The following is a 14,669-nucleotide window of genomic DNA, read 5'->3' as shown; positions in this document are numbered from 1 at the left end:
AAAGTGTGCACCAAGCAAGAGTTATACTCTTTTCCCAAGCATCTAGTTAGCAGCTATTAGTCAACAGGCAGTACCAGGCTAGGTAGACACTGTGGTGTTCTGCAGCAGTTCTGTACTTTTTAATTTCATTGTGTGTATGTTCCAGGATTACTGCTTGAACTGTGCCTTGACAATGCAGGAATTGTCTCACCAGGAAGGGTTTAAATATCCAGTTGTGGGAAGCTGCCTGTTGCATGAGAAATAGTTACTAGTTTCTCACCAGAAGGTGAGAAAGGTGAAGGTCACTAGGGACAAAAAACTGGCTGTACTGTTTTCCCTTCCTGTTAAAGTATGAACTGGTTAAAGGGACCATACTAAGTACAACAGAAGTTGCTGTAAAAGAAAGTTAGAGTTTTCCCAGCATAAGTGTGTCCAGGGAATAATCCTTACCTGTGGATACAATTTCAATATATAGCTCTGAGGTAAGGATCTTTACTTAACCAGTTTGATGTATTAACTGGGCAAGGGGGAAAATTAAGTGACAAAATTTAAATGACAAGAGGAAGAGAATAATATTTGTTGTATTTTTGCCACAATCTTTATTGCAAAGGCAGTTACCCATTTACTTTTCCATAAAAGCTTCTTATGCTATCTGTAAGGTTCAGAAGAGGAAAAGGGCCTTTCGTCTTCTGTAAAGGGAGCCCATTGAAGCAGTAAATTTGCACAAGACTGTTTTTGTCTTTATCTGATTTTTTTGATCCCTGAAACAAACCTGCAAGACCTAGGCAACTGAGTTCTAGCAATTGACTTACATTTTTAAGGGTGAAAAAGAGGAACTACCAGTCAGTCGGTCTCACTGTGCTCAATAAGATCATTGAACAGATATTCCTGTCAGCTGTGGAAGACAGGGAGGTGATTAGAGACAGCTGATGTAGCTTCCAAAATGTAAATGATGCCTGCTTAATTTGGTGGGTTCTGTGATGGAGTGATTGTTTTGGTAGATTAAGGAAGAGCAACTGGTGTCATCTGTCTTGAATTCTGTAAGGCCTCTGAAAGGGACCCCCACAAGATCCTTGTCACTAAATTAAGGACATCCACATATGATGAATGGACTATTCAGCAGATAAGGAATTGACTGGATGGCCATGTTAAAAAAATTCCATTCAGTGCCTCAGTATCCACGTGAAAATCGGTAACAAGTGATGTCCCTCAAGACAGTGGAACATGTTGCCTAGAGAAGGATGTGGATGCCCATCCCTGGGAATGTTCAAGGCCAGGTTGAATGGAGCTCCGAGCAACCTGGTCTAATGGCAAGTGTGCCTCTCTAGTTGGATGTGTCCCTGCCCATGGCAGGCAGTTTGGAACTAGAAGACTTTTAAGGTGCCTACCAACCCAAACCATTCTGTTATTCTATCATTCGGTAATTAGACAAAGATTTGAAAATGTAATGAACTTAAAAAAACCTGTTTTTACGAAAAAAGTCATAAACCAACTTTATTCTACTGGTTTAGATACCTTAGCACTTCGTGTAAGTTCCACTCTGTTAAAGACTGTTAGTCTTCATGTGAATTGTGTCCTTGCTTTTTCAGGATGACAGTGATGTTTATATTTTGACTAAAGTATCGGACATTTTGCACTCAATATTCAGTAGCTACAAGGAGAAGGTACTGCCATGGTTTGAAAGGTTACTTCCATTAATTGTCAACTTAATTGTAAGTACCTTACTTTCCTTAAATTTAATTATTTTTTCGGATGCTTTAATATGCTTTCCATGCTGAAATCTTAGAGAACCTGATAGATAGAATGTAGCAATTACTGTTTTATGAAATAGAAGTTTCATTCTAGATCAAGAATGAAGTTGTTATCCTATGCTTTTTGAGCAGGTTTACTGCTATGCTACTAAAAATTTCTGTGTTGCAAGACCCAGGATCATTGACACACACAAATGTTTTGACAAATATAATTTTCTTGAGACTGTCCAGTATCTCTAAAATGGATTTCAAGAGGAGGTCCAAAAAAGTGTTGCCGACTCATGAGGAAAAATTGAGACTAATAAGTGTAATGGAGTGTGAAATAGAGGTGCAAAGATAGACATCTGGATTTTGTTTTGTCCTTCATACTGCTGGAAGTATCACTACCAAAAATTACATGGTTTTAGGATTGCATTTAATCCATGAGGATTTGAACAAAAGTATTGAAAAACCACTATTGCTGTGGTTGTTGTTGATATATATAATCACTGGCCATACAGAAATGCCAAGGTGCGTTAACCGTTGCGTGTTTGTGCTGCAGTGTCCGCACCGGCCGTGGCCAGACCGGCAGTGGGGGCTGTGCATTTTTGACGATATCGTGGAGCACTGCAGCCCTGCCTCGTTCAAGTTTGCTGAGTACTTCCTGAGGCCCATGCTGGAGTCGGTGTGTGACAGCAGCCCTGAGGTGCGGCAGGCTGCTGCCTACGGAGTGGGAGTTATGGCACAGTTTGGCGGGGACAGCTATCGGCCCTTCTGCCCAGGTATGGACTCACAGCTGGTGGAGCTCTTGGAATGTGGGGGCTGGGGGGAAGAATTAAAAATGGCTCACCTCTTGGTTGATGAGCTCTTCCCCTTGGCAGTGAAATAGATTTCCAGTATAACCTGTGTGGTAGACTGGTGATGGATTAATAAAGTACCTGAGTTCCTCATTGTTGTTCTGCTTAGTAGCATTTCTGTTACAGCACTTACTGCTTACTGAACTTGATTTACATATTCTTTTTTAAAATATGATCTGACGTGCAGTGTTAATTTCATAAAAACAATTTTTATGATACATAGCTGTCTCATAGATGCTTTTTACTAATATTAATGTGGTAGCATATTAATGCAAAAGCCTTTGGATGTTTGGAAAAACTACACAAGAGACCTATATTATGTAATGGCCTAGAATATAACTAACATGGCTCTCTGCTTCCCTGTTACATAAAAAGTAGCCTGATTTCTGTAAAGTAAGAAGTGAAATGAGTGTGATAATACTTACCAAAAACACTTTGTCTCCTTTCTTTCTGAATATTTCTAATTTCTCTGAAACTTCATCTTAAATTCAAAGTAATGATTGTCAGCTTGCACTCTTCTTGCCAGTCACCGAAGTTACTTTTGCACACTAGGTAGCACCCCTTATCAAAGGTTTTTTCCTTCTTTTTTATGAAAATACTTAATCATCTAAGTATGTATTTAAAATACATATTTCACATGAATCTTAAATGAAAGCTGATTTAGATGATGTAAGAAAATAAGAATCGTCTGATAGGGATTAAAACAAATCTTTCCTATATCAATCAGGGTTGTAATTTTCATTGTTAAATGTAACTGTTACATGGTAGCAATCAGGATGAGATGTCTTTTTAAAAAGAAAAGAAAAAAAAGCAGTGTGGGAAGCCTTGGAATGAATCATTAAGAGCATGAAAATTTAGAATTGTCTAGACAGTTCCGATTTTGAAAATTTTTGAGCTTTGTAGCATCTGTTGAAGTCTAATTTTATTTTGTATTATATTTTTATCTTACCCCACTTAAATTTTTTAACATCTTTGATACTTTTCTTTGTATTTGGACAAATAATCCTTGATTATACCAAGACACTTAAGTTGAATTTTAGATAAAATAAACTTTCTACTTTACAGCATGCAGTTTATTAGCAGTTACCTCAAAAGTATTCTGAATCCTTTTGTATATATGTGAAAAGAACTTTGCAATTTATTTTAATCAATGAAGATATGCTGTAATTAGAAACAAAGTAAATTCATGGCATGAGGCATTATCTACCTCACAGGTTTTGCTGTTTCTCTGAAAAACATCATGTTTGTGAGTTTTTATTTGTAACTTACTTTCTTTACTGATATATAGCACTGGCATGTTGATATTTTGCAAGTTTGAAGAGTATGTAAAGACTCTTCAGAAAATCAGAAGTATTGATATGAGCATTTTTGGCAGTCAGTTAAAATAAGTTCAAGAGTATAGGGAGAACTTGTAAAGGTCACATGAGTTACACTGATGAAATAAACAGCACTGAAACCAGATTTAATAAAGAGCAAAGAAATAAGATGGAAGGAAAAACTACAGTAAGTAACTTTCTAAACAGGGATACAAGGTTGCAATTGATGCAACTGACAAGGTTGGTTCTGTTATGTTGGTGGAAGAATATAATTAGCTGTTTTCTGTGAAAATTGTATCAATCAACTGCATGGACTTCTTCCTAAATCACATCAGTGGCCAGAAAACTGGGTGGTGCCAGATGTCAGAGCAGTCAGTCATTGGGAGAATGCTTAACATTATAGATGGTCTTTTCATCAGAAGGCTTTTTTAAGGTTTATCTAACACAACATCTATGTGAGAAGGGATCTGTTTTATAGACAGAAGAAAACTTATTTGGTAGGCTATAGGAAGAAAATTAGGCTGATTTATTTTGATGCCCTCCTAATTTTAGAGGTGCAAGGACACACATACCTACAGTGCCATCCATTAGTATTAATGAGTGAGATACAGATGAGATTTAGCTTCAGCAGCCATGAAAACATGAGCTATAAAGTACAGACTCAGTTGGCCTGGACATCTATAGAGTTATCTGAAAAAATTCTACTTTGCAGAATTGTCCAGCATCATTATCCTGCATTCAATAGAGAAGCTAGTGGGTCTGATGATCAATGTTTCTGTAATTCTGTAAAGTTTAACAGTTTTTTCCATAGCTGTTTAATTCTTCAAAAACCTAATTCAGTGGACTTAATATAGAAAGCGTGATTGTATATTCTTTTACTGCAAAGCTGCTAACTTACTCACTAAAATGCAGTAGTGTGAGATCTCACTCTTCCTCAGTAATTAGAGTTATTTTGAAGCATGCTTTCTGTACAATGCCACAACCTGTTTACTGAGGTGGTATAGACTTTCACAGCTTTAGCATTTTATTTTTAGCAGAAGAACACAAGGACAATTGTTCCTGCTTGCATGTAGTGTGCTCAGAAATCTGCATGTACACTAGTAGCTGAAAACATGACATTAATCTTCATTTAGAAGGTTATGCCTGTGATCATTAAAAATATATAATTGCTGTTAACCTAGCAAGAAAACTGACACTTTTCCTCCGTTGAAAGACATTTCCTGTCCTTGATTTTTATGATCTAAACTGTAGCAAGTTGATTCACCAGATGAGATTACTCCTGTGAGCTTTTCCTAGGGCACCTTTTAGTCGTGGGAGGTGTGTATGTGTACATATGTACATATTTTTATATACAGATGTGCTCACAAGCAATAGATAGACAGCAGGTATACACTGAGGACATGCACTGTAGTTCACATTATTGTGAATGTCACTGTAGCAGTGCTTTTCCTCATCCTCTGTTTATAGAGCATATTCGATTAAACAGCTAATGCTTACTATAACTACACTGTCTTGTGTGTTTGGGATTGCATAACTCCAATTGAGAGACATTGAAAGATTATTTTCTTCTGAACTTCTAAAGTAAATTCAAACTTTTGCAGTAGCTGTTCTCTTCTGTTTCCTTGCAGAGCTTTATTTATCTGTTTGGTTTTCATATGGTAATTATTGGTCAGAGAGGAACCTAGAAGTAGTGGAACTTTGTAATGACTGGATTTTAGTGCTTCAGACACAAAAAATCCTGAAGATGTGCAGTTATCTCATGTAGAACTTGTGATCTTCATAAAGTATAACTTGATTGTGCTTTAAACTTTATTCTTGTGTTTTTAACAATTAGAGGCGCTTCCATTGCTGGTGAGAGTCATTCAGTCACCAGATGCTAAAGCCAAAGAGAATGTCAATGCAACAGAAAACTGCATTTCAGCAATTGGAAAGATAATGAAGTTCAAGCCTGACTGTATAAATGTTGAAGAAGTCCTTCCACACTGGTTATCATGGCTTCCACTTCACGAAGACAAAGAAGAAGCTGTTCATACTTTTAATTATCTGTGTGACTTACTTGAGAGGTAAGGCAAAGTCTTCACACTAATGCAGAAAGCAAGCCTGTTCGCATGCTCTTCCTTGCACTCGTTGTCCAAAACTGAAAAACCGTGAGGTTAATCTACATTAGAGAAGATAATTTGGAATGTCAGAACTGAGCCTTCCCTGATGTTACTGCTGCTTTTTTAAACAATTACTGTTCTTGTCCTAAATAGCATCTGTATAGCTGGAAAAGAAGTCCTGGCTACTTTATATGTACATTATGGGAAAGGATCAACAGAAAACTTCTTCAGAAAATTTCAGGAAGAATTTTTGAAACTGTTTACGTATCAACACTAGTAACTGATCGTGTCTTTTCTCCTAAAAGCAGCACACATGCTCTTGCAGCCTTCCTTTTGTAACCTTTTGAAGTAGCTTTGCGCCTTTTTGCTTTCCAACAAAGTGAAGTATAAAGTAGAGAAATAATGTGGAAAAATTTATGGTACAGTGCTGTCTACCTTAAAAATTATTTCAGTCATTATTGAAAGCATCTTGTCCTACAGCTTGTTCTTGGGATTTGTGCTCCCTGCCGTAGGTAAACGGAGAAGAAAAATTAACAGTTACTGTGGTGTAGGTACAAGTTGCACTTTATGAATGAGTGAAAAAATGTAGCCTCTGACGTGTTATGTAGTAAGCATATTCTGGCTAGCACTGTATTGCATCTTTGGAGAAAAATATAAAGGAAGTAACTTAGATTTCCTACAGTCTTTTTTTGTGTATACCTTGTATCTCTTGGTGCTTTATTAAGACAAAGTCTCAAAAGGGTAACTGAGGTCTCTAGACTGATTATAGAACAGTTGTGTCGAGAAACCATACTATTGCTGCCTGGTGTGCCTGTAAACAGGAATATAGAAATTGGGAGTTGCAGTACCAGCACACTCCTGTACCCAGCTCTGTGCAGGTGGCTCAGCCTGGCTACCAGCTTCTCTGGAGCTCTGCCAGTCCTGCCTTCACAGCCTCTGCATTCCAGCAGTGGTAGGTGGCAGGGCTGGAAGTAGATCATGTGTTCCACACAGATTCCTGATTGCTAATACTCCTCCACTCCAGCATTTGGCTGGGAAGGAGGGAGCAGAACTGCTTGCTTGCTGTGTCATGGAGAGCGCTGGCAGAGAGCTGAAGTTACCAGCGCTCCTGATGCCAGCAACACAATGTCCTGGGAGACACAGAGAGAGGAATAAGTCCTTTTAGGCAAAATATTTCTGTCACACTATTTACAGTTCCATCTGCATGGAACTCAGCCATTCTGTAAAGTTCAGGACTTCTTCCTGATAAAGTTTAGGCTGACTAAAGAATCAGCTGGTTAAATATTAGCAGGAGGGGGAACATTCTGTCAGCAGGGAACAAAGCTGTGCATACTTATTCAGCTATGTGAAACTTGAATGTAAATAAGCAGCTTTAGAATAAGAACATTCAAAATTACTTCACTTACATGCAAAGTGCTTACATTATGTTTAGTTAACCATTAATTCCTTTGTGATATATATTTTGTAACAGCAATAACCCAGTTGTCCTCGGTCCCAACAATTCCAACCTTCCCAGAATACTTGGTATAATTGCGGATGGTGAAATCCATGAAGCTATCAAACATGAAGATCCATGTACCAAGCGGTTGGCTAATGTTGTTCGCCAAGTGCAGGTAAATAAATGCTTGCTTAAGTATAAAGGGAACATTTAGAGTCTGTTTGCAGAAGGAACTAAACTGTTAAACCAGTTTTGGGAACCTTATCTCCTTAGAGAATAATGGTTCAACCAATGATCTTGGAGATCCTTGGACGTTCCTTGAACGATTAATGATAAAACTTGGTGACATTTGCACTTGAATAAAATAACTGTAACTAACTTACTTGCAGTGAGGTGGTTCACTGTGAGCCAGTATCAGTTTTCTGTGGGGTTTTTTTTCTGAGTCAGAAATTAGAATCTGGAGAGAAATCTGCATGTCCTTTTATCAGTGAACTGTACTTAAGGATTTGATCTAATGTGTGGTTCTTGTAAGGGTTGCCAGCATCCTGTGGTGACTTTCTAATACTGCAGCAGCTTGGGCTCTTTGTTGGAGAATGAGTGCAAACCACAAGTTATTTTACTAATGCCTTTTTTTAACCCAGTGCAAATATAGGGGGGCTGTTCAATGCTTTCCCTGCCTTTGGGGAACTGCCTCAAGGTTCACTTCCTTTATGCCATAATGAGTCATTTAAGGATGATGGGGATGTCCAAGTACTTAAACAGCACTTCTCTACAATGCCGTGATAGTGCTCATGGTGCAGATATGCTCCAGGGCCAAATGTTGTCAGGTGGAAGTAGAACTAATGATAGCAAGGAGTGTGCCTGTTAAGCATTTCACTATTAAAAAAAGTATGGAGGATTTTGAGCGGCAGATCTTCAATTATTGACCTTTCTACCTGACCTGCTTTGGCAAAATTCAGGTTCAGGAATTTTAGGAACACTTGGTGTTGGAAAGGATTCACCTGTATGAGTGTTTCAGCCTGAGAGATCCATTATGTCTGGTTGTTAAAATTTTGAAGGCATAAAGGGAATGAAATTGAGCCAAGTTCCAAAGTGAAAGTGGTATAAGTGGCTGCTCTAGATTCTGGCTGACAGATACAAATTCTTACTGTTAGCACTTAAAGTCTGGGAATGGAACTTTGTATAAGGGTTTGCTGATGCATTTGTTCACTTTACCTCAAATCATCAAGGTTAGATCATGAGTTATTTTTTTAACAATACAATGGCACATACATGTATAGGTTAGTTGTGCACAGCAACATCTGGTTTTAGCCAGGATTGATAGGAATATTAATAGGAGACAAGACCTTCAGCGTTGGCTGAATGATTTACCTTCAGACTGGGGAGGAAAAAAATCCTCAGTCATGTCTTTCAAAAAATACAATATTAGCACAGTGTTACCAATCTTACTTCTCTTCACACTTAGTATTTTGACTTTACTAAAGCACTGTAAGAGTTTTATACTATGATAGGCATTTTCAAGGCTGTATAGTTGCTCCTTAGAATCCTTAGCTCCTTAGAAGCTCCTGCTTCCCAGATTCCTGGAGACTTTTTTTTTTCTTTTTATGATCTCACTAACCTGTTTCACTGCCAGAATCTGACATGAGTAACATGGTCATAATTTGGAATTGAATTTAAACTTCTTTGCTTAGGTATTCTCAGGCCAGAAATATTCCAGTGTAAAGTGTCAATTTACATGTGCATCAGAAATGCTGGAAGATCACAATTAATTCTGCAATATTTCATCATACATTGAAAGTCTAAAATGCCTAAGGTTATTTAAAACTAAAACCACAAACTAACTCAGCTTGAGAGCATTTATTTTTTAATTTTGTGAATCCAGTCTTATATTTTTTAAAATATTTTAAATTTTGACAAGAAGTCATTAGGATAGAACTGAACATAAAATATACCAAATATAAATGAACTTTTATTAAAATTTACTTAAAGTATACTGTAATTGCAAAAGCCAATCTAAAGACCTAAAGTCAGTCGCCTGCAATTTTTTTCCCTGTCACTGTCCTAAAGAAAGCAGGGTGCCAATTGCTTCCAGTTTCTATTGACAAGTGAATATATGCTTCTTCCCCAGTCTTGATTAATATTCAGCACTTTCTGGTGTCATTAGAACAGTGCTTACTGGCAGCTTCTTTAAAAGCTGATGTCTCAGCTGAGGACTGTGGTAGCACAGATGAGTGGTTTACATTTACCCAGATAGATGTTCCACAGTTCTCTCTGGGAAGTAACTGACCATTCCCTTCACTAGACAGCCACACCCTGTGTTGGCAGCAGAATTTTGCGCACCTACATGTAGCACATTGTGCTGTAATCCCAGTGCTCACCCTGAAGCTCTGAGTGTGTTATTGCTGCACCAGTGCCCAAAACACTCACATGGAAAAGGCATGGATCAGTTTTGCCTAAACATTGGTCTTCTAACTTCAGTGCAAAATGGAGCAAATGGTTTAGGCTGCGCTTAACACAGGCATGTCAGTTGTCAACACACCTAGTTGTTACAAGGAGTTCCCAGGAGTTCTGAATCAATTACTCTGCTGCTATTTAGCCTTTTGGAGCAGCAGTGTGTATAACTGAAGATTTCAGTCTCTTGGCATATATATTACATGAATAAGCTAAGTGAATGTTCAGCTTTGTAAACATAGCAAAGTTTAGGATGTGCATTGGACACTTTCAGCCTGCATAAAGACCACTTCTCATTTTTTTTTCTAGACATCCGGAGGACTGTGGACAGAATGCATATCACAGCTCAATGCAGATCAACAGGCAGCCATACAGGAGCTCCTGAACTCTGCTTGAAGGGCCTTAATTATCATCTGCAAGAAAACTAACTCCAAATAAACGTTTACCCTATTGTTTAGGTTTCTTTTGTTTCTTTTCTGAGTAAAACCAGAACTGTAGTGCGTGTAGGCCATTCTTCTGCAACCTACAGGCAGTGGCAGCAGGAAGAAGCATTCTTTCAGAACAGTGTTTAAATCGGTTTCTATCCTACAACATGGAAGAAGTTTCCTGTAAACCCTACAATAGCACTGAAGAGTATTTTTCTAACAGTATCAGCCATCCATACGATGGTGAAAGGGAAACAAGTTGAATTTTCTCATTAGACTTAAGACCTTCAGCAGTAGATGTACGTTATAACAGATAAACGTTTCTCTACATCTAGTGTTAATTGTATTAATTGGAGTGTGAGTCTTCGTAGGGTAGAAAGTGTCCTTCTGCCCAACAAGGTAGTAGATCAAAAGATGAAAAACTGAAGACAAACATCGAGCATGAAGACCTCATTGATCGCACTTTTGATTCCCAAAAACAACTTGTACAGTGACTCAATGAGGAAAGCTGTTCAGCTTCCAGCCCTTGAATGTGAAGTCTCTTTGGCATGTCTGACAGTATCTCATTCACTCCTCAATAAATGACATTGAAACACAAGAAGCTTGTGTAGAAGTTCAGTGATGTGTGGTTCTTTTAATTTACTCTTGTGAAAAGATGAAAATAACAAACTACACAAGTCACAATTTTATATTTGAAACTTTGTATATTGTTGCCTATTACAGATTTTATGCTTTTTTGTTTCTTGACTTTTTAACAAATTTTTCACCTGAGTGTGTAGAATGGAAACTTAATGGCATTCCTTGTGTGACAGTAAATTTACATATCTTGACTTTAAAATGTTTTTCATGTTCAGATGCAGTTGCATTTCTTAACTTATAAAATGTAGTGTTGTTCCAGCTGCAAATGTGCAACATTATCTGGTAGGCAGCAAACCTGTTGTAGTAGCCTATGTTTTTTTTAAAACAATCATGCAGTTGACAGCCTGACCTGAAAGAATCAAAAAAACTTCTCATGTCTTTCTGGTACTTCAAGAGCAATGCATCATCTACCAGCAAATACAGGCATAGAGTATATCATTTCTAGCAAAGGTGAGTGAGGTTTTTGCACTCTGTTACTTCAAAGCTGTTAATATATGCATTGATCTTTAAAAACTTAAGTTCTTACTGAAGTGTTCTTCAAGTTGATCTCAATTGTCTCTTGAAATAGATCTTTTCACAAAGAGGGTGTAAGTTTTCTTCCTTTATAATAAGAAAAAGTAGAACTTCACATGTAATAAATGCCTCTCATACTAAAGAATAAACTTAGTTTTGCCTTTGAAAGTGTTTCAGAAAAGAAAATACAGAATGAGGTGTACCACAACCAGGCCAAGACCATTAAACCTAAATGTGAGACAAACTGCCTTAACCATAGGATTTGACAATGTAGTTTGTTAAGAGGCAGCTGAAACAGTGCAACAAAGTACTGTTCCAGTTTTCATTCTGTTCAGTATTGTTAATCTCTTATTTACAAAAATTCGAGCATTCATGCACCTGGAAGATGAATGCTAAGGATTGGTTACCAGTACTGTGAGAGAACTAGTAAGTCATGTCAGTTATCTCAAGCACTGGTCCTGACAATAACAGCTGTGCTGACATCCATCATCATTCTTCTTTGTTGGGTTTGATTTTTAAAATATCTGTTATTTCAATTTCCCCTCTGTTTAAAGTATGTAAATTTTTCCCTGCAGCAAACTTTTTGTACTTTTTCTCAGAGCATCTGGCTTAATATTTTTTTCCTCTTTCTTTGGATTTTGGGGTGAGAATCGTAGCACATTTGGCATTTCCCAGAAACTGTGTCAGCTGTGGCTCTCTCTAACTGAAGCAGCATTTGAATTGCTCTCCTAATGGACTAACTGTAAGCCTCTTTCCTTCCCTTCAGTCCAAGTAACTGAAAAACTAGGAGATGGGGTTGCTCTGTGTGCCAGAGCTAGCATAGAGCAACTTTGTGCAGTTGCTTCTACCTTGTTAATCATTTTATCAAAGCAAAGGGCACCGAGTGAATCACTGTCAACCTTACAGGTTGGTTCCTGGTCCTACCTGGAGATCTGTTCTTGCCTGTCCACACTGAACTTGTCAGGGTTAATCCAAAAGCTTCTGGTAGCATTTTCTCAATTTGTGCAAGCTTTAAAAACTACATTCCCTTTCCACCTATTTAAAAGCTGCCTGGATTACTAATCTGATTTTTCTGGTTCTTTAATAGCGAATTTTTAGGCAGTCAACCATTCCTGTTCATTGCACTTAAATACTGTTGCCCAAAGAAAGTATAGTAGTATAACTGTAGCTTTATCTTTAGCTATCAAATAATAGTCATCATTATGAAGGAGCCAAAGTAATCCTAAAGTGTGGTTCTGATTAGGGAAAGGTTGTAGTTTTGATTCAGCCATTTTTCCTGGATATAACTCCAGTCTTGCTTTAACAAACTCCTCAGTTACTGTGTGGGCTGGGGGATGTACCTGTTGTAGCATAAAAAGCACTGCAAACAGCAGTAGTGCTTTGCTTTGCCCAAACAAAGAGGTACCCAATCCACCCTAGACATCCACACAAAAGTGCTCCAATTTGCACTCAGTAACAAAGCACAACTAGAAAACACTATGCAGATGTTCCACTACTGGACTTCCATTAGCCTGTTTAATAAGCATATGATAGTGACTACTGTTCATGACCACTGCTTCCAACAGTAGCTCATCTCCCTGAAGTGTCGCTGGGTTCCTGTCTACACTCTCATCTGTTCTTAATGTTCTGAAGGTAAAGCTACTTGCTCTGTGTTTGCATCTCTAGGTTGTTGATGACAGATAATAATGCAGATAAATGTCAAGTCTCCTTTGCCTGGCTTTGTCTACAAGTTCCCCCGAGAATCCTGTGCAAAATCTCTGTAAGAAAGTGACTTGTAGCCTTCATGATTTCAACATGGGCTTTGTGTACTGCTGAGGCATTCTGTCATTGCTTTTTCTCTGCAGAGACTTCAAAGTAGTGCTGCGTGCAAGGGCTGGTATTCCCCAGCATAGAACAGTTGTTATGCCAAATGTTGTCTGTTGTTCTCTACACATCTAGATCTATCAGTCTCATGTACGGAGTACGTGCGTGAGAGTAAGACGTTGCACAGTTGGAATTTTTGATGAAATAAAGAATTAAGGAAGGTGAATTTCCTGTTGACTCTGTGTATGCTTGTATGTATTGGCTATGCAGCTGCCTCAGGCTCTTGAACTGGAGTTTTATTTTTGCCTTAGTGGTATCTATAGGGGTGCATACATACACTGAGTCTTACAAATACAAGGGCGCTGTTAAAAATAATACAAAAGTCAAGTACTTGCCGCTGCATGCTTTTTCAAGTATTTGAAAAAATACTTGACAGTACTTTTTGAAGTATTTTGTTGTGCATCTTTGGGGAGGAGGCTTAGCCTTTGCTATTCAGTGATTTGGTTTGCTCTTCCTTTGCTAACATAGACAATGTTACTTCCTTGTATGGGGCTCGATGGTATTTTAAATTTTAAGTGCATTTGTCGTCTTCCAAGATGCAGTAAACAGGATCTAAGTGTCTGTCTAGTACAGGTCCTTTCCCTTCTTGGTTATCATAAAGATTTTTGTGTTGTTTCAAGGAAGAAATCTCTCAGGACAGCTTAACATCTGTTGAGACTCGGAGGTATGGGCTCAATACTGAATAGAATTCATGGGATTTGTTCAGGAAAAGGTTTCTAGGGCATCTTCTCTGGTGGAAAAAAGATGTGAGGAATGGAGGCCTACTCTGAATATGAAAATATGTGTTTCCTATCTTTGAAAACAAAATGCTAGCCTCAGCCACAATACAGTTATTTCAGTAGAAATCTGGGTTTGCCTCGAGTTTTCTACCACTTTTGTGTATCAGAGTATTTGCTTTTCAAAGGCAGTATCTGGTTCCTCACAGCCCATCAGGACCAAATGTTTGGTCTTTACATTTGTTGCGAGTTCACAGATTTTGCTCACAGAATTTATTCTGTTCTTTTTAATTCCCTGATAGAGAAGCCACATCACCTCTCAGCTCTTGTGAGCCCATTTAGGAGATCAGCATGGGAGTGGCAGCTGGGGATGATACCTCCTCCTGAGGAGCAAACAAATAATGCTCAGTGCAATTGCTCATAACCTGCTGAGTGATGCCAGATCCCCCTTCCCACACCCAGATCAGCCACCCTTCCACATAACTCCCCCCAGATTATAAATTGGGCATGGCACTCTGGTGGAGAATATCCCTTTGGTTAGTTTCAGTCCTATCCCAGCTATGCTCCCTCCCAGTTTCTTTTGCATACCTCCTCAGTGGCAGAGCATGAGACAAGGAAGGGAAAAAAGTCCTTGACTTAAAAT

General features: G+C 38.3%; 1 protein-coding gene across 1 annotated transcript in view; it reads left to right on the top strand.

Annotated features, from left to right (window-relative positions):
* IPO5 (importin 5) overlaps positions 1–10,896 on the top strand; it is a 43,307-nt gene extending 32,411 nt beyond the window's left edge. Inside the window, exons 22-26 of the mRNA XM_085057404.1 lie at positions 1,569–1,691; positions 2,272–2,491; positions 5,717–5,945; positions 7,453–7,594; positions 10,180–10,896. Coding sequence (XP_084913530.1) covers positions 1,569–1,691; positions 2,272–2,491; positions 5,717–5,945; positions 7,453–7,594; positions 10,180–10,266 — 801 coding nt within the window. The 3' untranslated portion in view covers positions 10,267–10,896. The remainder of the gene's footprint in view (positions 1–1,568; positions 1,692–2,271; positions 2,492–5,716; positions 5,946–7,452; positions 7,595–10,179) is intronic.
* Positions 10,897–14,669: the final 3,773 nt, after the last annotated feature.

Source organism: Lichenostomus cassidix, chromosome 1 (assembly GCF_008360975.1).
Source record: "Lichenostomus cassidix isolate B80296 chromosome 1, HeHo_3.0, whole genome shotgun sequence".
Taxonomy (NCBI): domain Eukaryota; kingdom Metazoa; phylum Chordata; class Aves; order Passeriformes; family Meliphagidae; genus Lichenostomus; species Lichenostomus cassidix.
This window is presented reverse-complemented; position numbering and strand designations above follow the sequence as displayed.